Source organism: Drosophila innubila, assembly GCF_004354385.1.
Source record: "Drosophila innubila isolate TH190305 chromosome 3L unlocalized genomic scaffold, UK_Dinn_1.0 0_D_3L, whole genome shotgun sequence".
NCBI lineage: Eukaryota > Metazoa > Arthropoda > Insecta > Diptera > Drosophilidae > Drosophila > Drosophila innubila.
Genome location: NW_022995376.1, coordinates 1264665 through 1291821, shown reverse-complemented (window position 1 = coordinate 1291821; position 27157 = coordinate 1264665). Strand labels below are relative to the sequence as shown.

At 32.9% G+C, this 27157-nt stretch overlaps 1 protein-coding gene across 1 annotated transcript in view; it reads left to right on the top strand.

Moving 5' to 3' along the window:
• Positions 1-27157, top strand: part of LOC117786691 — a 46454-nt gene that overhangs the window by 7859 nt on the left and 11438 nt on the right. The window contains exons 3-16 of the mRNA XM_034625039.1: positions 6921-7043; positions 7547-8221; positions 9248-9880; positions 11346-11687; positions 13553-13729; positions 14469-15231; positions 15967-15980; positions 17096-17682; positions 18405-19042; positions 19618-19848; positions 20099-20259; positions 23162-23500; positions 24348-25265; positions 25606-26128. Coding sequence (XP_034480930.1) covers positions 6921-7043; positions 7547-8221; positions 9248-9880; positions 11346-11687; positions 13553-13729; positions 14469-15231; positions 15967-15980; positions 17096-17682; positions 18405-19042; positions 19618-19848; positions 20099-20259; positions 23162-23500; positions 24348-25265; positions 25606-26128 — 6124 coding nt within the window. The remainder of the gene's footprint in view (positions 1-6920; positions 7044-7546; positions 8222-9247; positions 9881-11345; positions 11688-13552; positions 13730-14468; positions 15232-15966; positions 15981-17095; positions 17683-18404; positions 19043-19617; positions 19849-20098; positions 20260-23161; positions 23501-24347; positions 25266-25605; positions 26129-27157) is intronic.

Below are 27157 nucleotides of genomic sequence, written 5' to 3'. Positions count from 1 at the left end.
ATTTGATTTTAATAATAAAAACATAAAAACATATTAATAAAAACATATTAATATACTTAATTGAATTAAAATGCTGAAATTTAATTTAATTTACATTAATAATTGAATTAAATATTGCTTAAGATAATTACAAAACTAAAACTATAAAATTAAGATGTTTTTTTTATTTTTTAAAATGTATGTAAAACTTCAAATATTCTTCAAAGAAAACAAAAAAAAATTGAAGTACAATATCTTAGTATACATTATATATCTTATTCTTTTCATATCTTAATTTTATTTTGTTTTGCCATTATCTATAACTCAATTTCCATTTATTAAAACTTATATTGCTAAAGGAAGCTCACTTCACTTCTGTTTAGTTTATCATAGAAAAAGAGTAAAGAAGTTGTCATGTTGAATTAGCATAGATTTAATGTTCAGTTGTTGCAACCCTAACATGTTGTATCCACACCAAAAGGTGGCGCTGCATGTTGTCAACATGTCTGGCATTTAAAAATAATTTATTCTACGCATTCACAAGCCGGTCCAGCTGTTGGCCAACTGTCTCTCTTGGCCAGCTCCAGGCTGGCATTAATGCGGCTCCTACTTAGCGTTAGCTGACAAAACAGTTTTGGCACGCACTGATTGATAATCGAAGTTAGCCAGAGTCAAAGTCAGAGACAGAGACAGAGTCAGAGTCTGGCCAAGACCGAAGTTGGCCCGAACTGGCCAGAAAGTGCATTGCCAGCCCAGTTATCTGTTGGCCAAGAAGCAAAGCAGCTGCTGTAATTACCAATGAATGCGATGCGGGCACGTTTCTGCCCAGGAGATTGGAGCACTGCACTATGGGACAAAGTTTACGAAATTTTGACATAAAATCTATTTTTTCTGTTGATGAAAATTTTTGATTTTTTGATTTTCTACATCTAAGTATTCAATAAAGAAAAACAATTTTTTTTAATTTTTCTAGCAGTACCCTTAATGTTTAAGACTCTTTGTCCTGACTCACTCAATCACTCACTGATCACTGACTGATCATTGCACACGCCCAAACCAACAATTTACTTAAGTGTAATAAAAATTGAAAATAACAGTTATTCTATGATTTTTAAATAAAAATTTAAAATAATAATTTATCCTGCTTCCAGGATACACCAATAGTATTTCTAAAATTTTACCATATCTGCAGGGAAACTTTTAGAGTTATTGCCAAAAAAAATCGAATTTTTTTCCATAGTTCATTGTGGAATTGGAGGATTGGGAGATTGTGGACTGGAAGATGCGAAATGTATTGCATGTTTACATGAAAACTGATATTTGCCGATAAACGCTCAATGAAAGTCGCCACGGCAACTGTGGAAATTGTGGAAACTGTGGCAACTGCGGCTTTTTTGGCTTCATGCCTTTGGACTGAAAAGCATCTGCAGTCGTGGTTAGCAATTTGTACAAACAATTATAGAAATTATCTTTCGCTTGGCTGCGAATTAAATTGAAATTTAAATTGCATTCGATTGCCGGCAACATCGCGATTGTCTACAGCATAGTATAGACTCTATACCAGAGTCTATACTCTCTAATAATATTCGTTTTTACTGGGGAAAAGAAAAACTTTTCGATGCGCAGGAAAAACACACAGAGTAAAATGATAGAGAGAGAGAGGGAAATTAAATTCATTTATTTATTTAACTCTAACTTAAAGCAGCTGATAGCAAAAATTAATTGAGAATTTAAAACATAGTTTGAATATGAGATTATAATATTACAATTATTATAACAAAATTAAAAAAAAAAAAACAAAGAAAAAAAATTAATAAATATCAAGCAAATAAACATTAAAATGCAAATAAATTAAAAATTTAATAAACAAAAATAATGCTAGTAAAATTGGTTGATGTATATGTGAATAAAATATACATTCTTATAATTTAAAAAAATATAAATGTTTTTTTTAGCGTAATAAAATATATGCATTTTTTTCTTACGAAAGACAATATTATTTAAAATAAATATCAAGAAATAAGTTGAATTAAAACATAACGATAAATAGATACATTATGTTAAAAAATTCTCTTAACATACAAAAAATTTACATACTTGTTTTTCACTTTTATTAACTATTTTAATTTAATTTATTGCCACAACAGTTACTTGACTTACTGTCTATAGTAGAATTAATTAAATTAAAATAATATTTTGTAAATAAATATAACATGTAGTACATACCTGAGAACATACTTATTCAGTTGATTTTAAGCATTATTTATAGAACACAAAAGTCTGACATCACACGCGTTAACCTTTGTTAGATCATTAAAGCTGGCGCAATGCAAATTACTGGGCAGCAACAACAAACAAACACAATAACAAAAACAAAAAATAGCGCAACAATAATTACGATTTTATGACACAACAAAGTCAAGTTGAATCGGGCTGCCTGATATGGCAATGCGCTACAACAGTAACAGTTGTAGCAGCCAGCTTGTGTCAGTCAACCAATGTTGAATCTGTCAATTTTTGTTTGCTCCCCATCAATTCACACTCACACTACGATAATGCTAATGCCGTTTTTATAGTCTTCGACTATTTGCATAAACTTATGCAGCACACACGCACGCACATAAAACATTAGATATTTGATTTATGCTTATTTCACTTAATTGGCATTCAACAAACACACACACACAACTTTGCCGTGCCGTTTAAAGTGCGCAAATAAAACTAGCGGCTCTACAACAACAATTGCAATTCTTATAATTTTCCGTCTTCACCTTCCGGCAAACTGAACCACAGAAATCTGTAATGTTATTAGTTTAACAGACAGACTCCATTATGTTAGCTTTACATAGTTCGTCGTGTGTGGCCACTGTTAATGTTAAGTCGCCGCACGGATAACACTGCTAACACTGTTAACATAGAATATCGATAGACATGCGTGCATTACATTGTGTGCAAGTATTTGTGCCAGTTGGAATGTTGTTGTATTTATTTACAACTTCATAACTTTGCCAAAACATAACCGATTTTCATGAGGAATGTCATTTTGATCATTATTTAAGCTCTAAATTGATTCTGCATCTAAAAATTATTAACTTAAGAAAATTTTTCATGTTCGATTGTTTTTTCGTCAAGATCATGTACTCCCCCCTTTGAATTTTTGGAAAAGATATTATAATATTAAAAATATTATAATAAATCAAAATTAATAAATGTTGTAAAAAAAAAATGGAAAAAATATAGTTAAATATTGTTTTTTTATAGAACAAATATGTTGGTAAACGTGCGGCAACTTTTGTTTATAATCTTTATAAAATAATAAGCTGATTTTATACTGCACTCCAATTGGAATAATGCACTCCAATTTGTGTCGCGTGCCAAGAACTGAAAACTAGTTGATTGCTGTCAATTGGCAAGAAATCGCAAAATCACAAACTCTTTTATATTTCCAAGTATAAATTCGCAAAAACGCCTACACTTTAATGTACTAAATCAATTTAATGAAAGAGCGCTCTAATAAAACGAAACAAAAAAAGAAAAAAAAAGAAAAAAAAGTAAAAAAGAAACGCTCAATGATTTCATAAAAACGATAACAACGTCAAGGTAATTTTATATCGAAATCGTGTTCTGTGTTAATTTAAAAACAAAAACATAAACCAAAAACGTGTTTGGGGCTAAACACACACACACACACACACACACACACATATATTTATACATTTATGTGTAGAACCTTTTTGCCTTTGGTTTAGCATTATATCATCGATCGGTATCCTATTTTCTTTTGACATGATCGTCTTAAACTTCCGTCTCTTTATTACAGAAATTGTCCACATGAAATATGATTCAAATGTTTCGCAATGAATGTGAATGTGAATTATTATAATGAGTGATGTGAGTGTTATACGAATACTCGTACTTAGTTATGGTCTGACTGTTTTGATAGTGATGTCATTCCATATATGGTTCATATTTCAGTTAGACGACTGTGACGTGATTTTCATTTTTGGGGTGTAACAAAGTTCGTTACATCAAGTTTACGAGTGTAATCATACAATTTATACATACACTTGAAGAAATAAATGCATATTAAAAATAACTACATAAATTATTAAATGTTATCATATTTAATTAGACAACGTATGTAAACACTTTGCATTTACTACAATAATATTAAAATATTAAAGTTAATTGAATATATTTAGAAAAAAAAATATTTAACAATACTTAAATCGGCAATACTTACTAAAATCGGCATATTTAGTGCAACTTAAAATTATATTTATTTAAAATACACACAATTTATGTATAAAACTATTTAAAAATATTGAATTGAAATATATTTCGTGTTTAATTTTAATTTTCAATTGGTTCATTTTCAAATTTTTATATAAAACTGTTTCAAAATACTGAACTAAAATATTTTATGTATTCAATTTTAATTTTCAATGGGTTAATTTTCCAATTTATATATTAAACTATTTAAAAATACTGAATCAAAATATTTTTCGTATTTAATATTAGTTTTCAATTGGTTTATTTTTCTCTAAGTGTACGTATAAATATGAATTTAAATGTGCATCTGTATATGCATATTGAAAACTCAACTCACGTCACAGTGTGGCACAGTGCGGCACAGTCCGCGTCGCAGTCAATGTTGAATGCCCCTGAGGCGCCAATGCTGTAAATTCCGTCTAATAGCATGGTTATTAGTTTCCATTATAATTGATTGATTACTGTCATTAACTTCGATCTTGAACAATCCCAACCATCGTCATCGTCATCAACATTTAACTCAACTCAACTTGGAAATTAAATTTCTCGTTGTTCCCTCAGCAAACAAATTAAAGATCGATTTAATAGACGTCTAAACGACTTTCAAACGGTTTAAAGATGCGTCGGTTTTATTTTCCAAATTCTCTTGCAAAGGGTATTTTCAATTAATCTTGAAATATGACATGACTTAAATTTCGAATTTGGTCTGTTAGAAAAGTGTAAAAAAAATATATAAAAATTTCCATTGTACTTTCTCGCAGTTACAAAATTCACTTGACATGAATATAATTATAGTTTTTTAGAAATTATTAAACAATTTATCAATTAATTAAATAAATTAAAATTAAAGTACGTTTGACATAAATCTTTTTCTCGTTTTAATCAAATTTTTAAATATGTTATTAAATAAATCAAAATATTAAATATGCATAAATTTGATCTAGTTATTATAAAAAAAATTTATATATTCTGCACCTAATTTTTTAGTAAAGAAATAAATTTTTAAATTTTCTAACAAGTGCTATCAGAAATATAAAAATAGAATATAACGGATTGTTACTTTTATTATTATTTTTTTTTATTTTTTATTTTTTATTACATTTATTACTTAAATTCTCTTTGTTTTCAATTCTAAACTGAATTTTGTTAGGGTATAAGAAGTTCTCCATGCTGTATATATTGTTAGTTTCTTGTTTAAATCGTCAGTTGGTTTTGGTAAAACATTTTCGTTAATTCGTGACTGTCGAATTAAATGAACGCCCACGCGGAATTTTCTGAAGTATTTCATGTGTGACAAACGCTACTTGAAAATGTGTGGCAGCAACATGGGGCAGAGTCAGAGTCAGTTTGAGATTCCGAGTCGTTGGCTTTCACTGACTAAATGTTCTTTCGCTGTTGCCCCGGACTGTGACTGGTGCCACATAACTCTGGCCAAATATGTAAGGTGGGGAAAGGTAAGCAGCAAGGTAAGGGGGTAGACTGGGTAGCAGGGTGGCAGGGGAATATCTATACATACACGTATATCCCAACAGGAAAAATCTAACGGATGCCATTACCATATAAAGTCAATGCTGACCTTCATTGCAATCACACACAGCAGAAGAAGATGAAGAAGATGAAGAAGAAGAAGCAGAAGAGTTTCAATAGAGTTGACAGTGTTGTTGTTGTTGTTGTTGCAGTTGTTGTTGTTGTTGCTGTTGCATCGATGACTCGCCTTGTGGACTACCAAAATTAGAAGCTGCTGTGCAGCATTGTCGTCTTCTTCTTCTAAGCAGGTTTCCACACAAGATCTTGGACAATGTCAGCGACAAGTTTCATGAATGAGAACGAACACAACAACAACAACAACAGCAACAACAACAACAACAACAACTACAACGAAAACCGTGAACGTGACTCCAAAAAATGCCAAGTCAAGAATTTTATTAGCCCTTTTCAAAGGAAAGGTTTCTTAACTGCATTTTTTTTTGAAAAAGCGTAAAGCTAAAATGCACAACTAAAATAAATAAAAGTAAAGATTTCAATTTCTACTTGACATAAAATTTATTGCAGCTAAAAATCACAGCTAAAATTTGAGTTGTAGACAAAATTCGAATCAAATATTGTACAAAAACATCTACCTAAAATTATAGTGGCAGTGAAACTTTAGAAAAGAGTACACTGAAAAAAAAACCAGCTTCTAAAATCAAGAACATTCATCCTAAATATTTTGTTCTTAAAATAAAAACATTTTAAGACCAAATTACTAATACTAAACACATTAATCAAAAAATAAGTATAAATATGTAATAATTTATTTAAAACAATTGGAGACCAAAAATCTTAGTTCTGAAACCAAAACTTTTATTTTAAAACATTGTTTTTATCAGTGTACATACTAATAAAATTAGCAATATTTGAAATCCTCATTTCATTTCATTTTAGTCTTTTGGATATTCAATTTTGTGACGAACAATATAAAATTATTCTAAAAAAAAATTCGTTCCTGCTATTCTAGGGCATAAGGAAGAACTGCCTTAGATTTTCCAATTATTTGCTTTTAGAAATAAATTTTTATGTTGTTAAAAATGCCATTTTTAGTCATCATAAGGAGTTATCTGTATGATTATCAAGTCACTGCTTTTATTGCCCTTCTGTATACGATCGATTTTTGGCACATCTCTTTGCAGAGTCCCGAAAAGATTTACATTAAAGTTGTCGAATTGGAACCAAAGATTACAGCATTGGGTGACAATTTTGATGAATCACTGGAAATGCAAAGGGAACACGATGAAACACTGCGCAATCTACAGGTAAATTAAAAAAGAGGGAAACCGCATAAATTAACTACTTATAAAAATCCTATTAAATTTACTAAAATGAATTTAGAGTAATTATGAAAATCTGTATTATTTAATTTTATGGTTTCTTAATTTATTTGTTTATTATTAATTTTTTCTTTATATTATTTTATTATTTTTCTATTTATTTGTCTAATTAAAATGATGTATTTTCTATTATATTATTTTTCTGTATTTTTTTATTGTTTTTTCAATTAACTTGTCTGATAAAAGTTATGTAATAAAGTTGTAAATGTGGCTAGCACAATAATTAATCAGTTGTATAACTTGAAATGCTAAAATGCTGAATAAATAAATAAATAAAGTACTGCTTATAAATAAATATATATTAATACTTTAGAATAAATAAAATACATTAAATAAAATAATGCTCATAAATAAATATATATAAATATTTTAAAAAATAATAAATTAATTTTTTGAATTTCCTATAAATAATATCATTTCGTTAATAGAACCTGCCTGGTCCCATGGATGAATTCGTGCAAAAGGCCGACAAATTGTTGGCCAGCAAAAGAATCAGCTCCGAGTTGGTAAATGCGATGGCAGATACCTTAAATATCATCTGGCAGGATATATTGAATCTGCTGCAGGATCGACAACATATTCTGCATTTGTGTACACAATTTCACGACAAGATGACGCAGTGTTTCCGAAGAATGGATCAATTGGAATTGGCCTGCAGTGAATCCATGTTGCCCACAGAAGTCGCTGGAGTTCAGGAGTTTCTCAATAAATTCAAACAATTGAGAATTGATATGTTAACTGGAGTTATGGCGGCTTTAAAGGATGGCAACGAGCTGTTGTCCCAGCTGCAGGAGCTGGAGAAATTGGAGACACTGGACACGCGACCGGAGCACATTAAAAGAGATGCCACACGAGCGGTGCACCAGGTGCAACAATGGCTGGAGGCATTGCACGACCGTCGCAATACCCTGGAATTATGCTGGCAGACGCGCAAAACGCAACTGGAACAGTGTCTGGCATTGAAGCTGCTCGGACGCGAGCTCATCGATCTGGAGGCGTCTCTGCAGCTGGCGAGGCACGAACTCAACTCCATGTACAGTCTGGGAGAGTGCGAGCACTCGGCGAATCAGACTCTCCTCAAGTACCGCGAGTGGAAGCAACAGGTGAGCAAAACTTCAGAAATCAGTTCAATAACATTAAACGCAAAGAAATTTTGAGAGTATATTTAAAAAACTATAGGGTATCCTTTTTTTTGTATTTTAACATGAAAGCTATTTTTAATTATTTTTATTATACAAATTTAAAATAAAAGTTGTTCTAAAAGACTTAATTTTATTAAAAAAAATTAAAATAAAAGCGATTTTATGATTTTTCGATCAGAACTTGAGCAAAACTTCAGAAATCAGTTTAAGAACATTAAACGCAAAGAAATGTTAAGAGTATATTTAAAAAACTATAGGGTATCCTTGAAATATATAGAGCATTTTTTTATTGTATTTTATCATGAAAGCTATTTCTAATTCTTTTTATTATACAAATTAAAAATAAGAGTTGCTCTAAAAGACTTAACTTTATTTAAAAAAATTAAAAGAAAAGTGATTTTACAATTTTTCGATTAGAACTTGAGCAAAGCTTCAGAAATCAGTTCAAAAACAATAAACGCAAAGAAATTTTAAGAGTATATTTAAAAAACTATAGGGTATCCTTTTTATTTGTATTTTATCATGAAAGCTATTTCTAATTCTTTTTATTAGACAAATTAAAAATAAAAGTTGTTTTAAAAGACTTAATTTTATTAAAATAAAATTAAAATAAAAGTTACTTACGATTATTCTATCAGAACTTGAAAGCACCTATCTAAAAAACGACTTAAACATAATATTTGTATATTTTAAAAATTTTTGAATTCTTAGTTTCGTTTTGGTATAATTTTCTATTGTGGTATGTGCATTACTTTTTCGTAAAAAAATTGATTTTAAAATTTGTCTAGATCAATTATTTTCATGTTCACAGCTCTATTTTTGAACCCTAACTAAAATTAAATTAAAAATAGTATAATGGTGTGCAGTTTAAAAAAAAATTGGGTTATTTCATAAATGTAAGCTTTAAGGTCAAATAAAGTTATTTTCCGATTGTTTGAATAGAATACTAAATTTTTTAAATTTTATTTATTTTTTTCTTTTAAACAGGCTTTAATCCTAAGAGATCGCGCCTTGAAGATCACCCGAGCCAAGGAGAAAGTGCAGGCTTCCGGTCACTTTGCCGGAGAAGAAGCTTGTGCTCGTGCCTACGCCGTATTGAGTGGTTGCACGGAGCACCTGGATTTGGTGGATCAGCGGGAGCATTGGCTACAGCAGTCAAGGGACTTCTTTGCCAAGGCGGAGCATACTCTGAGTGTCCTAGAGAAACTCGAATTGGAGCTGGCCAGCGTCAAATTGCCGCCCAATTCTCCGGAGAGTTATGCCATGTTCGCCAAAGTCTCTCGGGATGTGCGCAATTTTACGGAGGAGCCACTTCGTTTGGGTTATAGCATCTTGGATGAAGTTGGACGCACTCAACCGGAGACTCAGGGCATTAAGCGAGTGCTCGACGAGCTGGAGAATCGCAAGGCCTACATCGAGAACATCTGTGCGAACAGCAGCGAGGATCACGAACGTGTCCAGCGTGCTCTCTCCGAGTTCCTCTCTCAGCACAATGAGCTCCTCGCCTGGTTGCGTGCCTCGGGACAACTGCAACTGCAACAGAGCATCAACATGGGTCGCAATCTGCCGCAGGCCAAACAGTTTCTACTCCAACATCACGAACTCATGCAGGATCTGGAGGTAAGCCTCTTATTCCCTATACGACAGTGAAGTAAAAGTGTTCCAATTTTGATGCAGAATTTAAATAGAGGCCAAGTAATGAATAAACGTACATTCGGCAATGAAATCGGATAAAATTTGACGAAGTTATGACAGTTTGAAGTTTTAAATAAAATATACGAAAAAAATTCAAATTTTTAATTTTGATGCAGCAGCAAAATAGCCAAATAATGACGAAGTTATGACAGTTTGAAGTTTTAAATAATGTGTTATGGGTCAAGAGTCAAGTGTCAAGGTATGAAAAAAATTGACAGTGATCGACAAAAAATTCATTTTTCCAATTTTGATGCAGAATCAAAATAGAGACCAAATAATGAAAAAATTGACACTCTGCAAGGAAATCGGATAAGATTTGACGAAGTTATGACAGTTTGAAGTTTTAGATAATGTGTAATGGGTCAAGGGTCAAGGGTCAAGGTATGAAAAAAATGGACAGTGATTGAGAAAAAATTCATTTTTCCAATTTTGATGCAGAATCAAAATAGAGACCAAATAATGAAAAAATTGACAATCCGCAAGGAAATCGGATAAGATTTGACGAAGTTATGACAGTTTTTAGATAATGTGTAATGGGTGAAGGGTCAAGGGTCAAGGTATGAAAAAAATGGACAGTGATTAACAAAAAATTCAATTTTCCAATTCTGATGTAGAATCAAAATAGAGACAAAATAATGAAAAAATTGATAATCCGCAAGGAAATCGGATAAGATTTGACGAAGTTATGACAAATTGAAATTTAAGATATGGTCCCAAGGTTCAAGGGTCAAGGTATGAAAAAATTGGATAGTGATTGACAAAAAATTAATTTTTCCAAATTTGATGCAGAATCAAAATAGAGACCAAATAATGAAAAAATTGACAATCCGCAAGAAAATCGGATAAGATTTGACGAAGTTATGACAGTTTGAAGTTTTAGATAATGTGTAATGGGTCAAGGGTCAAGGGTCAAGGTATGAAAAAAATAGACAGTGATTGACAAAACATTCATTTTTCCAATTTTGATGCAGAATCAAAATAGAGACCAAATAATGAAAAAATTGACAATCCGCAAGGAAATCGGATAAGATTTGACGAAGTTATGACAGTTTGAAGTTTTAGAGTTTTTTTTTTTTTTAATGTTAAATTGGTCAAGGGTCAAGGGAAAAGGTATGAAAAAAATGGACAGTGATGGGAAAAAAATTAAGTTTTTAAATTTTGAAGCTGAATAAAGATGGAGGCCAAAAATTTATAAAAGTGACAATCCGCAAGAAAACAGTTCAAATTTGACAAAGTTATGACAGTTTGAAGTTTTTGAAATAGCTTTATGATTATTCGAACCATTTTCTTCTTCATTTTGGCTTCTTTAAATTGACTCTTAGTTCTTTGGTCTTTATTTTTGAATTTCCCTCTCAGAATATCCTCACTTATGTTTCCCCTTTTCTTCCAGATCAAAGGCGAGCTCATTAATCTGCTATTGGAATCCATCAAACAACATCTGGAGTCTCTCAGTCCACAACAACGCTACGATGTGGACTCCAAGGCGGAGTCACTGCACAAACATTGGATCGAGCTTAAGGATTTGGTGTTGAAACGAGTCGATTATGTCTCTTTGCTCATCGAGTTCTTTGAGCAGGCAAACGAGCTCTCTAGTCAACTGGATCATCTGCAGCGACAACTGCAACAAACTCCAGACGAGCACAAGTTGCAGTTCCTGAAGGCCACTTGGGCCAACATTGCCGCCAGTTATGGGGAGCTTAAGTCATCTGGAATGAGATTCATCAGCTTGAAAGTCGGTATCCATATAACACAATCATCTATACTTATTATTTCTTTTCATTCCCCTTTTTTAAACCTTATTTTGTTGGAATTCTCTCAGCCTTGCATGCAATTTTCTTTTGTTTGCTTTAGTTTACTTTAGTCTAGTTCCATTTTTTTTAATTTTTTACTAACCGCTGACAGCTTTGCACATTTGCTGCTGTCTGTCTGTCAAATCTGTCAGATCCAGACAAGAACTAAGTTTAGACTCATCTAAAATGCTCCATAATGTGATGCAACAATTGCTATTTTTAGACTTGCGGCTGAAAATTGCAAAACAGACGACAGTTCATCGTGTCGTGGCTTATACAGCTTTATTTATGCCTTATTACCAAAAAGAGATATAATAGATATATTTTTAGAGAGCGCTAGTTCAGCGAGGGAGAGTTTTGTGGTTGAATTTCTCAAAAAGAATGGAAAGATAAGTCTGGGAAAGACAATTAAAGGGAAGGAATATTTATAATATTTAAGAGGAGTTGTTAGTTCAATATAATGACTTTCAGAAAGCAGAAATACTTGGAAATTTTTTAGAGCGTTAAGATCAAAAAAGCATATTAAAACCTTAAAAATATGAAAGACCTAAAAAATTAAAAAAAATATATATATGTACATTGGGTAAATACATCAGTTTCAGAGGAAATTATACTTTAGAGCAGGAGTGACTTACTTGTCTCATCGAGCTGTTTCCGTTATTTAAAAAAAGGCTATTTCAGAAAAAAAAAAATTTAAATAATAATAGCGACTTTTTATTTAAAAAATCCAATAATTAATTGACTCGTTGAATAATTAAGTTGTGTTTCAATGTTGTACAAATATTTATGTATTTATTTTGTTATAATTTATGACATCGAAGACAAGTTGAGCAAGTATTATTTATCTTAAGTGTCAAGATTCGAAATTTTCTGAAATGCATCAAACTTGCTTAAATTTCTTTTATTAAAAAAATTTGATTAATATGATACATTTGTTTATTAAAAAATTAGATATAAATAACAAATTGAAGCAAGTACATTTTTTAATTTTGAAGCTGATGTCAAATATTAATAAAAATTATATCAACTAAAGTTTTTCGATTATATCTGAAGCTTGAGTGCATTATTTGTCATATAAAATTTCAAAACAATGTGTTCAGGAATGTGTTTGCCTTGCACTTGAGGCATTTTTTATTTAAGTATCTCTTCTACCTGTTTTTTTAACTTCTTCCAACTAAGCCACAACTGGAATAACTCAATTAAGAATTATTGCTTTTTTAGTCGCAATAGTTTTACAAGTAAATTTTCCACCTGAGGCCAAGGTAATTCATTGTCGATAATTGCAGGCAACTTCATTTTTGCCTGGCAAACAAAAAACGCGGTACATAAATTGCAAACAATATGAATTTGGTTTAGACATAAAATAGCAAAAATACATAGCGAAAAACGACAACGTCATTTTTCCCCGCAAAAAAAGAAAGAGAAATGGGAAAGAAAGAAAAATTTGAAATTAGAAAATTCGCTTGGCTGCCAACGCCTCAAGTTGAGTTGAGTCGCTTTGAGTTGAGTTGAGTTGAGTTGAGTCCATAAATAAAAGGCAGGCAATTTCAGTCTATAGATAGAGATAGAGAAAGAGAAGAGTCTGTGGTCTGGACTCTTTTATTGAGGCAGAAGACAGAAGGCGACAGACCCTGGCCGAAGTCAGATGCTTGCCACGTGCCACGCGCTTTCCACGAATTTTCCAACTTGTCAGCCAGACACTTTTCAGCCCAAAAGGCAAAAAACCCAAATAAATTAAAAATGAAAATAAATAGAAACTGATTTCATTTTTTGTTTTTTTTTGTTTTGCTATTTTTAACATAAACAGATTGTGGATCCATATCTCGAGACGAAATCCTCAGTGCAGGCAGTGGAAGAGACTTTGAACAGCTTCAGTAAGCGACAGATCGACGTGACGAGCAGTTTGGAAAACTGGACAACGAATATACAGGAAAAGCGACAAGTCGAGTATCTACTTGAAAAAGTCATGAGTGATAACGAGGAGGTAAATAAATAACAGACATGTGAATAGTGCATTAAATTTAAATTGATTTAATTAGTTGACATAGTTAAATCTACAATTATTTGATTTATTATTCCACAAATACTTGAACTTTTGAAAATTTATTAAAATTTTACATTCAAGTCAATTAAAATTTACTTGTACTTTTCCCACTCAAAATGTTGAGTAAAATTGCATATTTGAACTAAATATTTTAATTTTATTATTATTATTTATTCACATAAAATTATAGTGTTCCCAAATATAAATTTAATATATTTAATTAGTGGTAGGAAAAATATTAAAGACATATTTAATTGTCGTCACAATTTAAGGAAGAATATAGTTTACCAGTATTTCAAAACTTTAGTGGATTAAATAATTTTATTTAATGACAACGTAGAGTTATTAATCAAAAGGCAATAAAAATAAATAAAACTAAATTAAAAATTGTATTAAATTATGTACAAATTTTAATATTTAAAAGAAAGGATAAACAATAAATAAATATGAAAAAATTTTAAAGTTAATTGAAAGTGATAAAAGTGGTGATAAAAATTACAGAAATTCCATTAAGATGAAGTGCTTGTTAAAATTTTGTGTTTCAAGCTGAAAACACTATAGTAAATTTAAGAAAAGCACTTAAGATTATAAACTAACTATTCTCTCTTTTTTTTTTTTAAGAGAGAGAGAGTTTTTATAATTTGCAAAGACTTACACTCAAATATTTCCCTTTTTTCAGACTGTGGCCAAGAGCACACAGGTGGATACTCAGCTGTATCCCGTGTTTAGCACTTCCAGTCTGGACTCAAAGCAATTGTTGTCGAGCACACGGGAAAAGCTGTCCTTTGTCAGCCAGGATATTGAACGTGCTCAGGAGGAGATACAGCAACGCATACAGACCACTTTAGGCATACAGACAAAGGATCAGCAATCATTGTCCAAGATCGAGCAGGTGATCAACAACTTGAGAATGTTAAAGGCGAAATTAGATGGAATCAAATACGATTATCGCACCTTGTTGGAGAGTGTACTGCAATTCCTAGAGAACATTGTGCAGTTGCGTACAGAGATCGATGCATATTTTGCAAGATCGGGATCTACAACGGGATCTACAACTGTGGAACGCAACATTGCCGAGCATGAGAAATTCCGCGATCAGTGTATGGATAAATTTAGATCGTTAATCACACAATCCGAACTGTTGATCGATCGTGTGCGAGTTTTGGAACCGCCGGGTGCTCGCGAAATCGACACTGATCGCATTTTAAAGTTGTTGGAGAATCTGCGCATTCACTTCGAGTCGAACAGCAGAGAGAGAATGTCGTCGCTGGAGCGTCTCGAGAAGATCGAACAATTCCGCAACGATCTCGATGACATCGATCGCAGTCTGGATAGCGTCAGCAAACAATTGCACGATATTAATGGGCAGAGTGTCGATAGTCTGGCTGCTGCGAAGACCACATCGTTGGCATTCGAGTATTTTGAACGTACCATAGAGGTGAGTGACCTTTCAACCAGTTGAACTTTAGCCAAAGATCGCCGATCAGTTTGCTATATTTTCCTAAAACTGTGGATCCTTAACTACTGCAGCTATACAGCAGTCAAAAATCTAAAATCAATTTTCAGTGTTCCTCAAATTTATTTTGATTGACTTCAAAATTTGAAGATTTGATTTGTTGAGAGAGTTTGAATAGATGTTAAATGTGTTGCATTAAATTCAATTCATTTTTTAACAGAAAACAAATGCAAAGGCTCATATACTAATATTTTTAATTTATTGAAACGTATTTTAAAATTACATACAATACATTTAAAATTCTTTAATTAATTGATATGCATTTCTAAAATTAAAAAAAATTAAAGTTCACTTTTAAATTGCATAAAAAACTCAAAAATACAATTTCAGTAATTGAATTAATATACATTTGATTTTAAATTGTATAAAAATACATAAAGTTTGCTTAAGATTATTGAATTTAATTAAAATATAAACAAAAATTACAGTTTAAATTATTATTAAAGGCAAATAGCAACAGTTTAACTCATTTAAAATGGAAAAAATTATTTTTTATTTATTAAATGAAATTTAAAACTAATTTTAGAATGACTTAAAAGTCACAAGATATATTTTAAATAATTTTAAAATATTATTTGACTGGTTTTCAAAAGTAATTGTCATCAAAAATTTTAGAGATTTGTGGAACACAGCTGATATAAAACTTTAACTAATTTTCTAGTGTTCAATGCCCAAGTTTTTGAAATCGACGGCACATCAACGACGCTGGGGTCAAACAGCGCCAACAATTGAGGTAGCCCCATTATGGAGACACCCTTAATTTCTCCCAGTGCATGTGAATGGCCCTTTTGGGTGGTCAGAGCTCACAATTTGCTCGGCACAGCCTCGGCACATTCATCAAAATTATCCAAAAAAGCGTTGGGACATTTTCGAAAATAACTACAAGATTCAACTTTCAAAATGCTTTCGTTAGTTTTTTTTTTTTTGTATTTGTTGTTGTTGGCTGTCAGCGGCGTTGAATGGACAGCGGCAGCTGTCGTTAATCAAATTAAATATTATTTATTACTAAAAGTATTGAGTAAAGAACAAAAATTTAAAATTAGATATTGATAAAATTACAATTACTTAAATCTTTTATTTTATTATTAATTTTTTATTTTATGATTTTTATCATTTTAATTTAATTTAAAAATATATGATTTAAATGTACTTACTTCTACTACTGTATTAATTTTCAATTTATTCAAATAATCATTTCAATATTTATTTATTTCTTTTAACGTCCGCCTAAAGCAGTGGACATAGATATTAACAAACATAGAATAAAATCAGAGCGAACAATTACTAAGATAATAAAATATTAAAAGAAAAAAAATGAAACAACTAAAATTAAGAATTTATTTATTCAATTAACAACACCAAAATTAAAACAAATTGAATATACTAATATAATTCAAATGAAATCTTTTTCCGCAAGAGAAAAATAAAATGATTAAAATTAAATGGAAATTAAAAATATTAATATAATAAATATAAAATCTATTTCACACCAGAAATAAAATTAACTGATAAAATAAAGTAATAAAAGAAATAAAATAATATTTGAATTAAACATCTAAAAGACAGTATTTTTTGGTTTCATTTGTTTGACAAGAACCTAATTCAGATTTTTGTTTAATAGACCAAGGCATGAATGGAAAATACAAATATATAACAACATTTTTTTAAGTAAACATTTTTATTAATACCAGATATAATAAAAATCAATTAAAAACATAAGCCGAATAAATATGTTTTAGATTTAAAATTTAATTGAATCTCATCACTAATTCTCTTTTCTCTCTTTGCAGATTGATGCAGAGTACCGCGAGATAAGCTACTTCTACAGTAGCGTCTCCAACAAGGTGCCCTATTTAAGGGATCCCGTCGAGGCCTCCAATCTGGTCAATGACATTGAAAAGTATGTGACCAGTCGCGAATCGGCGCTGCGTGCCAAGTTGGACAGTGCCTCCCAGTGTGCCCATGACATGAGCAAGGTGTCCACTCTCTACAACGATGTGATGAACATTTTCCAATCGTTTATCAAGCTGAAGATGGACATCAATATCGTTATCGAGCGCCTCAAGCAGGAGCAGCGACAGCGGGAGCAACAGGAGAGAGAGGCACGCGATCAGGCGGAGAGAGATCAGGCACTGAGAGAGGCAGAGGCCAGGGAGAGAATGGCCAGAGAGGAGCAGTCCAGATTGGAGGCACAACGTCAACAGGCGGCCATTGAGCAGGCACAACGGGAACTGGCAGCCCGACAGCTTTCCCTGAGGGAACAAGCGGTGCGGGAAGAGGAAGCACGACTGCAGGCAGCCAGGGAACAGGCGGCCAGGGAACAGTTCGCTCGGGAACAGGCTGCGCGGGAGGAGGAACAACGCATACAAACTTTAAGGTGGGATTAAGTAATAAGTGATACTATTTTAATATAGAGAAATTATATTTAAAAAAATTTAAATGTTTGCTCTAGTGCTTGTGCGCCTATCTGGCGCCGTTTTTGAAAATTTAACAGATAGAGCAACACTGAATTAGAGTGATTATTTTAAATTTAACCATGTAATATGGATCTTTATATTTTATTATACTCCGAAAGAATAGGCTAACTCCACTGTTTGCTCTAGTGCTTGTGTGCCTAGCTGGCGCCACTTTTGAAGATAAAACAGATAGAGCAACACTGAATTAGAGTGATTATTTTAAATTTAACCATGTAATATGGATCTTTATATTTTAGTATACTTAGAAAGAATAGGCAAACTCCACTGTTTGCTCTAGTGCTTGTGCGCCTATCCGGCGCCACTTTCGAAAATATAACAGCTAGAGTAACACTGAATTAGAGTGAATATTTTACATTTAACCAAGTAATATGGATATTTATATTTTAGTTTACTCAGAAAGAATAGGCAAACTCCACTGTTTGCTCTAGTGCTTGTGCGCCTATCCGACGCCGATTTTGAAAATATAGCAGATAGAGCAAAACTGAATTAGACTGATTATTTTAAATTTAACCAAGTAATATGGATCTTATCGACTTCGAATGCGATATTTTCAATATTATATGATCTTTTCCCAATTTTAATATCGAAACTTATATAAAAATACACCTATTTCTACTCTTAGGGACATTGCCAAGCGGGAGGAAGAGCTGCGACTGCAAATGTTGAGAGAGGAGGAGACGCGATTGCACAATAAGCGAGAGGAGGAGATCCGAATGAAGCGAGAGGAGGAAATCAGAGTCAAGCGTGAGGAGGAAAGCAGACAGAAGCGAGAGGAGGAAGCTCGCATCCAAAGAGAGGAGATTTCACGACTGCAGACACTACGGGATCAGGTGGATCAACAGCGCATTGTCACGGAGAACATACGCAAGGACATTCAGGTGAATCAGATCTTCACCGAGCTGCGTTATGCCTCTCCCCTCTTTGTGCGTCCCCTCAAAGACGCCTTGACCCGCGAGGGAGATCGCTTTGTATTCGAATGCGAGGTTACAGGCACTCCGGAACCCAGTGTGGAGTGGTTCAAGGATGGCATCAGCATCCAGAGCAATGCCGACTACAAGACCAGCTTCGACAAGGGCATCTGTCGTCTGGTCATCGAGGAAACCTTCGCTGCCGACAGCGCCCGATTCAGTTGTCGTGCCTCCAATTTGGTGGGAACGTGCGACACAAATGCCACACTGACAGTCCGCGAAAATGCCGCCGAGTTGCAACTTGTGGCGCCGCGAATTGTGCGTTTCCTGGAGAGCGGCAAGGCCACTGAAGGTATTTAATTTAGCTATAAATTATATAATTTTTGTTCTAATACTTATTAAGATTTCGAAAATAGATTGATCTATTGAATATTTAGTGGAGCAGAAAAAAAAGTGAAGTTTTAGTTTAGATAAATTTATTATTATGGTAATTTTATGGATTTTATGGATCTAAACAGAATATTTAGTGGAGATGAGAATTTTATATATTTGTTAATAGCAATTTTGACAATAAATTCTTGATTTAATATTAAGTGAAGTTAAAAATTTCAATTATAATTTAAATTAACGCAATAAAGTTCTACAAGTTTATAAAAATAAATAAATTTTGAGGCAGGTAATATCTCTACTAAAATTTTGCTTGAAAGGGAAAAGTTTTTAATAACTTTCGAGGTGTCCTGGACTTTTTACAAATTTCTAAACTTAAGTGGAAAAAAAATCAAATTTAAATGATTTGAAAAATAGTAATGATTGAATTTAAATTAATTTTAAAAGCGCTTCTTATTTAAAAAATAATAAATAAATTTAATTATTAATCTATTTTAATTTAATTTTATTTAATTTTAATTTTAAATCTATGTCCACTAGGTACCTCCTTTCAGTTCTCCTGCGTAGTCAGTGGTGTTCCTCTACCCACTGTGCAGTGGTTCAAAAACGACAAATGCATCGATGACTCGCAGGATTATGTCATCAGCTATAATAATGGAGAGGCCAACTTGAGATTCGATGAAGTCTTCCTCGAGGATGACGCCGTCTACACTGTCAGTGCCTCAAATCCCGCTGGCATTGAACACTGTTCAGCCAGTCTCATTGTGGAACGTAAGTCTCAACAAATCAACTATGCAGAATTGCCTGAAATTTGACAGTTAAAAAACCATTTTTCAAAAAAAAATTACCCAAAAAAGTCTGAATATAATATAAAAATATAAATGCAACTAAAAACTTAAAATTTATAAGTTGATATCGTTTTTCTTTAATTAAAAATGGTTTCTAACATTTTAAAATTATCGCAACTGTCCAAAATGTGTATGTAATTATATAAAAATAATTTGTTTTTTCCCTTTTGCAGCCCTGGAACCCACTGAGCTGCCCTGTTTTAAGATGCCACTACAGAATGCCATGGCTCGTGTTGGTCAGAAGATCAAACTGGAAGCTCTGGTCACTGGCATTCCCAGGCCCGAAATCTACTGGCTTCACAATGGAAAACCCTTCCAGCCACGCGACTTAAAAGTGAGTTTAATTCAATCCCAAATTTGTTTTCTTAACTAAAAATCAAATATATTTTAAATTAAATCAGAACTATTTTCTAGTACATTGTTAATATAAATATTATGGGAAGGAATTTGAAAAGAAAAGCATGTAAGACCGCAGAAATAATATATAAAACCTTGTTCAGATGGATGAGCTAATTATTGATATAATAGACTAGACCATCCATCTATCTATTTATAAAGAAAACATGTGAAAAGATTAAGTAAAACTATTTCTTTATGTTATTTTAAAATGAGGGTATCACTATATTACATAGGAATTTTAGGAACAATAGTTGAATGAGTTGTGGAATGGAAAAACTTGAATATATCTGCAATAATAACAGACAAACAAACTAAAGTAAAACTATATATTTTTATTAAATATTTTCCAGTTATCTTATAAATTTAATAAGTATTTCATGTCGCACACAGACTGTGCACAATTTGTGATTCCTTTGGGAAAATATACAAATTGCAAATAAAAATTGCACAGAGTATAATTCCGCCAACGGTCGATGGCGCGATCTCTCAGTAATATATATACAAGTACATAATTATACATACATTTATTTACTTGAAATACATACAGATATGTATAAACAATCTTTTGCTATTCCAGCAAAAAATCAGTGAACATTTTGTGGTGGGCGTTGTGTGTATTGGAAGACTCTGGTCGAATAGTTCCAAAAAAAATTAAAATATATTCAATGAACATGTTTTGTGCTGACGTCAGCAATGCGTATGGCAAGGGAGGGAAAGGGGGTAAGGGGGTAAATCATTAGCATCATTAGATAGATCTTATTGCAAAATGAAGAAGAGCAACAACAACAAAAATCAGTTTGTTGCAAAAATATATGCATATATTTTGTAAAATGTAAAATTCAAGGCAAATGTTTTAAAAATACGCCAACGCATAGAGTACACTGCACTACGTGGCAACTGAGGCAAATACTGTGTTGTCTGTGTTGCAGTTGCAATACTATAAATTACAGGCAGTATATGAGAAGAAAGCAATAAGAAGAAGCACCCAAAAAAATGCAACCAGCCGAATCCATTGCGAATTTAATTCACCACAGTCATCGTGGGCGCTGTCAAGCAATTTGTTTATATATCTATATAGTACATACTCGTATCTCTATAGATATAAGCATACTATATGCTCATGTTGAAAAATTTGATTTGATATTTAATTTGGATTTTTCATAAAGAAAAGCGTTGCAAAATGTTTTTCATTGCTGCTTTAATTGCTTTTTTTGACAAGCCAAAAAAACATGATCTCATTGCAGATTAAATTAAATCCACAATCGAAACGATTAATCGCATTGTACTTGTAATTGTGCCATTATGCGATTATATTATTGTTCGATTAGAACAACACCTGTGCAGTGTGTACACTCTCTACACTCAGTACACGCTTCCTGCAATTTGGGCCAAAACAAAAGGCGGCCACTGTTAGTTTCTTTCATAGCAAATAAACAACACGTCAGTGGCAAATATGAGAGCCAAATACATGTACAACATTGTATTCAAGACTCCCGCGCCGGATACGCTCACCGGGCAGCGGTTTACGGCGGAGAAAGGAGGCGGGAGAAGAAAAGCAGGAGGAGATCGGGGATTGGAGATCACACATCCGCGCCACAACATAAATAAGTTGAGATGGGTGTAAAATGAAAATTGAATTGCAAACAAGTGAAAATTGTGTAGTTTACGAGAAGTCGACTAGGAGATACCCTGCTTTAAATACACAAGTACCACACTTTAAACTTGCATAACTTTGTCAAAACTGAACTGATTTTCAAAAGGAATGTCATTTTGGTCATTATTTGGTCTCCAAATTGATTCTGCATTCAAAGATAGATAACTTTCAAAAAATGTTTGTTTTCGATTTTTTTCCGAAAAAATCATGTACTCCCCCCTTTGACATTTTGGAAAAAATATTTTTTTCAAAATTTAAAATCTTGAGCTATCACTTTTAAACAACTCCTGAGACATAAATTAGTAGAAAACGACACTTTAAATATGATTCTGAGAGGTTTCATTTTTCTGTAAAAAATCAAGCTGAAAGTGACAAAAATTTGGACTTATAAAGTTGCTCAGTCAAAGGTTTCGCCAACTTCAAACTGCCATAACTTTGTCAAAATTCAATCAATTTTCATTCGGAATGTAATTTTGGTCATTATTTGGTCTCTTAATTGATTCTGCATTCAAAAAAAATTAACTTTAAAAAAAAATTTATTTTCGATTTTTTTCCGAAAAAATCATGTACTCCCCCCTTTGACTTTTCGTAAAAAATATTTTTTTCAAAATTTTAAATCTCGAGTTTTCACTTTTATTCAACTCCTGGTGCCTAAATTAGTAAAAATCGACACTTTAAAGTTGATTTTGAGAGGTTTCATTTTTCTGTAAAAAATCAAGAGAAATCTGACAAAAAATTTGACTTGTTAAGTAGTCAGTGCAATGTCTTACCAGACTTCAAACTTGCATAACTTTGTCAAAACTGAACCGATATTCAAGAGGAATGTCATTTTGGTCATTATTTGGTCTCTAAATTGATTCTGTATCCAAATATTGTCGATTTGGGAAACATATTTTCTCTATACGTTTTCGATTATCTACACACTTACTCAGCAAGTCAATATACTTATACTGAGGGTATAAAAATTGCTCATACTCGCACATAAACTGACACAAATTGAAATTGAAAGCATTAGCCTGGCCATAAGCTGAATAAGTTGAATACAACAACGGCCTCGTCTCGATCGGTCGGTCGGTCGTTCGGTTGGTCGGTCGGTTGGTTTTATTCACCACATGTTGAATACGCAGTCAGTGGTTAACACAGCACATACAATCTTGGACTTTCTCATCTTTTCATCTTTCAGTACGAAAACGGACGCGTTACGTTAATAATCGCACAGGCGTATCCAAACGACGCCGGATCCTACGTGTTGAGTGCCAAGAATTTAGCTGGCGAGGCGTACAGCAGTTGCAATATCATTGTCAAGGGTCGTCTGCCAAACGAGACGTCCGATTCGGAGATGGCCAGCGATATTGAGCCGATTCGACCGGCTGTCCATATGCCCCTCAAGGATGTCTCCATGTTCGAGGGTAAGCCCGTCCGATTGGACTGTGTGATTGTGGGTCAACCGGAACCGGAGGTCATTTGGTATCACAATGAGCGACCTGTCAAGGAATCTGCGGATGTTCAGCTGCTATTTCAGGTAGGTTACTGAATCTAATATCGTTAAATATATTTGTATTTCATTGGTTTGGCAAGAAAGTCATGTCGGATTTTAGAATCCAATTTTAAAGTTTTTTTTTTTGATAAAAATTAAATTTTGTTTTATTTTGTATTTATTTTGCTTGATCATTTTTATTCATATTTTTAAAAGCTGATCTTTTCATCATTATAAAGATAAAATATTAAAGAAAGTGATTTGGAAAACAAAATTGATATATTAGCATTCAAATTTTTTTGATTATTATTAAAGTACTATAGTAATTATTTCCATTTAAATAAAGTAGCAAATAATGAGAAAATTTAAAAAAAAAGTTTATTCTTACCTACACAACCAAATTCTTTTTAAGCGATATTTTTTCAGTCGACAATTTCTATATCGATATTCTTGTGCGATATTTTTAAAAGTTGTTAAATAATTAAAAACTTTGCCATTGAAAATAAGTGAAAACCCGACTAAATATTGACAATTTTGTTAAATATATCAGGTCAATATAATATTATTTTTATGAAGAATGATTAAAAATGTTTTATTGATATTTACACCTTTTTGAAAATATTATCGATAATATTGATTTTCATCATGAAATATACCATTTTCAAATTGTTTTCTATAACAACGATACTTTATTGTCATAAATATAAGGAAAAAAATATTTCATTTTGAAATATGATCGATTATATTGACTTCTAATTATCAAAAATATTTAGTGAAAACAAGTTTCATTTAGATATAAATAATATCAATATTTCTTAGATATATCAAGCACAAAAATTAATTTTTTTGCCTATAATAATATCTATGAAAATATCTATTTCTCTAATTTCAGGGCGATCGCTGTTCGCTTTTCATACAGGAAGTGTACCAGGAGGATGCGGGAAATTACAAAGTGGTTGCCATTAATTCGGCTGGGGAAACGTCGAGCAGCTGTGAGCTGAAGGTGACACCACTCAACATGGCCGAGCCGGCGACCCGAGCACAAGTCGAGCGACAATCTCTGCCAAAGGAGACGCAGCCGAAGTTTGAGAGATTACTCTCGGATGTACTGGCTGATGAGGGGGAACAGGTGGTTCTAGAGGTGCAGGCGAGTGGCGATCAACCACTAAGAGCACAGTGGTATCTGACCAACAAGGAACTGCAACTGAACGAGCGGGTGATCACACAATCCAATCCCGAAAAGGGGAACTTTAAACTGATCCTCAACAATGTGGAGGCCAATGACAAAGGTGTTTACACTGTCAAAGTCTCAAATAATGCTGGAGATGCCAAGTGTTTCTCCCATCTGATTGTCAAGTCGGTAAATATGCCGGAGAATCGTCGGGAGAGTCAATCCTCTATAGAGATCGTGGAGCGTCATGTCTGTCCCGAGTTCAAGGAACTTTTCAGTGATAAACAGGCACAGATCGACGATGTTGTCAAGTTCGAGTGCATTGTGATTGGCAAACCGATGCCCAAGATACATTGGTATTTCAATGATCAGCCTGTGCATGGACACAATTTCCTCGTCTCGACGAGCGGAGATCGTCAAGTTCTTACTATACAGAAATTAACCCATGATGCCGTTGGCAAGATCAGTTGTGTGGCTGAAAACGAAGCTGGCAAAGCGACCTGTGTTGCTTTTCTCAACATTATTGGCAGCGGTCCTCCGGCCTCAAGTGATCTTCAGACCATGACCCAGGAACACAATACGGAATCCTCTCGTGTCACGATCAAGAAACAAACATTTACCACAACCTCAACATCGCAGGTAGGAATGTCGAATCTGAACATATAAATTAACTTAATTTATATTGGGCGATATATTAAATACAAATATTAGATATTTCGATATCTATAAATATAAAATTCTTTGACCTGACTGACTGACTCACTGATCATTGCACAGCCCAAACCACATGGAGTAGGAGGCTGAAATTTTTACACAACATAACTTAGATACTTTTATCGTGCAATAAGGCGGCGCTTTGCGAAATTCAAATTGTAAGAGGGTCAAATTCGGGATCAGAGTTCACACTTTGAGCCTATCCGACTAGTTGATTATATTTTAGTGTTTTTAGTAAATCTTTTCTCTTAATCTTTAATTTCAGGTGAATTCCTATGAGGGAAATGTGCCACAGACCGAAGTGCATCATTCCTCAGCCCACATCGATCAGTCCCTAAAACAATTCGGACAACAAAGACCCGAGATCGTCGAGAGTCATCATTATCAGGAGCTGAACAAGAGCAAGGAGATGAGTAGTCCGAGTCTACAGCAGAAATCCTTTACTCTCGTCCAGTCCTCCAATGGAGTTTCGCCACTGCCCGATTCTCCCACACGTCTGCGAAAGGAGATCGCACCACGTTTCACCACACCCCTGAGTGGAAAAATTGTGGATCAGGGCGCAAATGTGAGCATGGAGGCCATTTATGATGGTTATCCCTCGCCCGAGATCAAGGTGGAAAAGAATGGCGATCAGTTGTTCGATAATGCCCATACCAAGATCTCCAACAAGTGCAATCGTGTTACCATCGAACTTAAGGAAGTGGGCGTGGCAGATGCGGGGCGTTATGCGGTAACCGCCTCCAATACAGTGGGTCAATCCACAAGCACCGCCGATTTGGTCGTCAAAAGTGAGTAAAAATGTACTATGATAAACTTTAAAAAAAAATTTAAAAAGAATAACACCTCCTTTTTTTTTGAAGAGTAGTAATTAAAAGAAAATATCCGATATACTAATTATCACGCAATATAGAATAGAGCCTTTTTTTATTTTTCTCCTTTTTTACTTAACAAAAATTTAATTTCACAATTACAATATTTTGACTTTTTATTTCCATATGATTCAAATGTATGCATGGATTGTTTTTTCCTCTTAGCTTCAAATTAAGATATTAAATATTTAAAAAAATATTATATTAAAAAAAATTTTTAACGTTAAAGATTAAAATTAATTAATGAATTCTTTTTTTATATTTTGCTATTGAACTTTCGATATTCTGAAAATTATTTATCAAAGTTCTTTACAACGTAATACATTGAATTAAATAAAAAATTTGGTGTCCAACGCATTTTTTTAAATCGAATATTCTTTGTATTAATTTCAAATAAAATTATAGTTTTACGATCTTTTGTCTAAAAAATTTATTTTTATTATTATAATTTATTTATGTTCATCTTATTGGAGAAACTAGTTTTTTCCCAGAATTTAAACAGTTTCCCAGAACTATTATGAGCTAAAACTAGGGAGTAAATCATTCGAATTGGGTCGGGCATATGGCATATGGCCTATATCGTGTGTCAATATTTGTATGGTCCATCAATCAGTTGGGTTAACATTAAAGTGTCATTGTCGGGGGCGTCAATAGATCTTTAAACGTCAATGCCGCCAGTTTGCCATATTGATGAGTTTTTAGGTGGCGTTCGCTGTTTGCATTTTCTTCTGTTTTGTTTATATTCAAAATGATGGCCCCGAAGGGAAAACAGCCAAAGATTCAAACGATTTTTCCTACAGCATTTGTCGAAATATTTTTTCAATGGGAAGGCAAAGAGAAAAGTGAAAGACAGAGAGAGAGAAAGACGTTGAAAAATGGGCAATAATTATGTAAATTCCGTATAATACAAATTTGTTAAATGTGAACTCTATTCGCGGATTTTGTCGT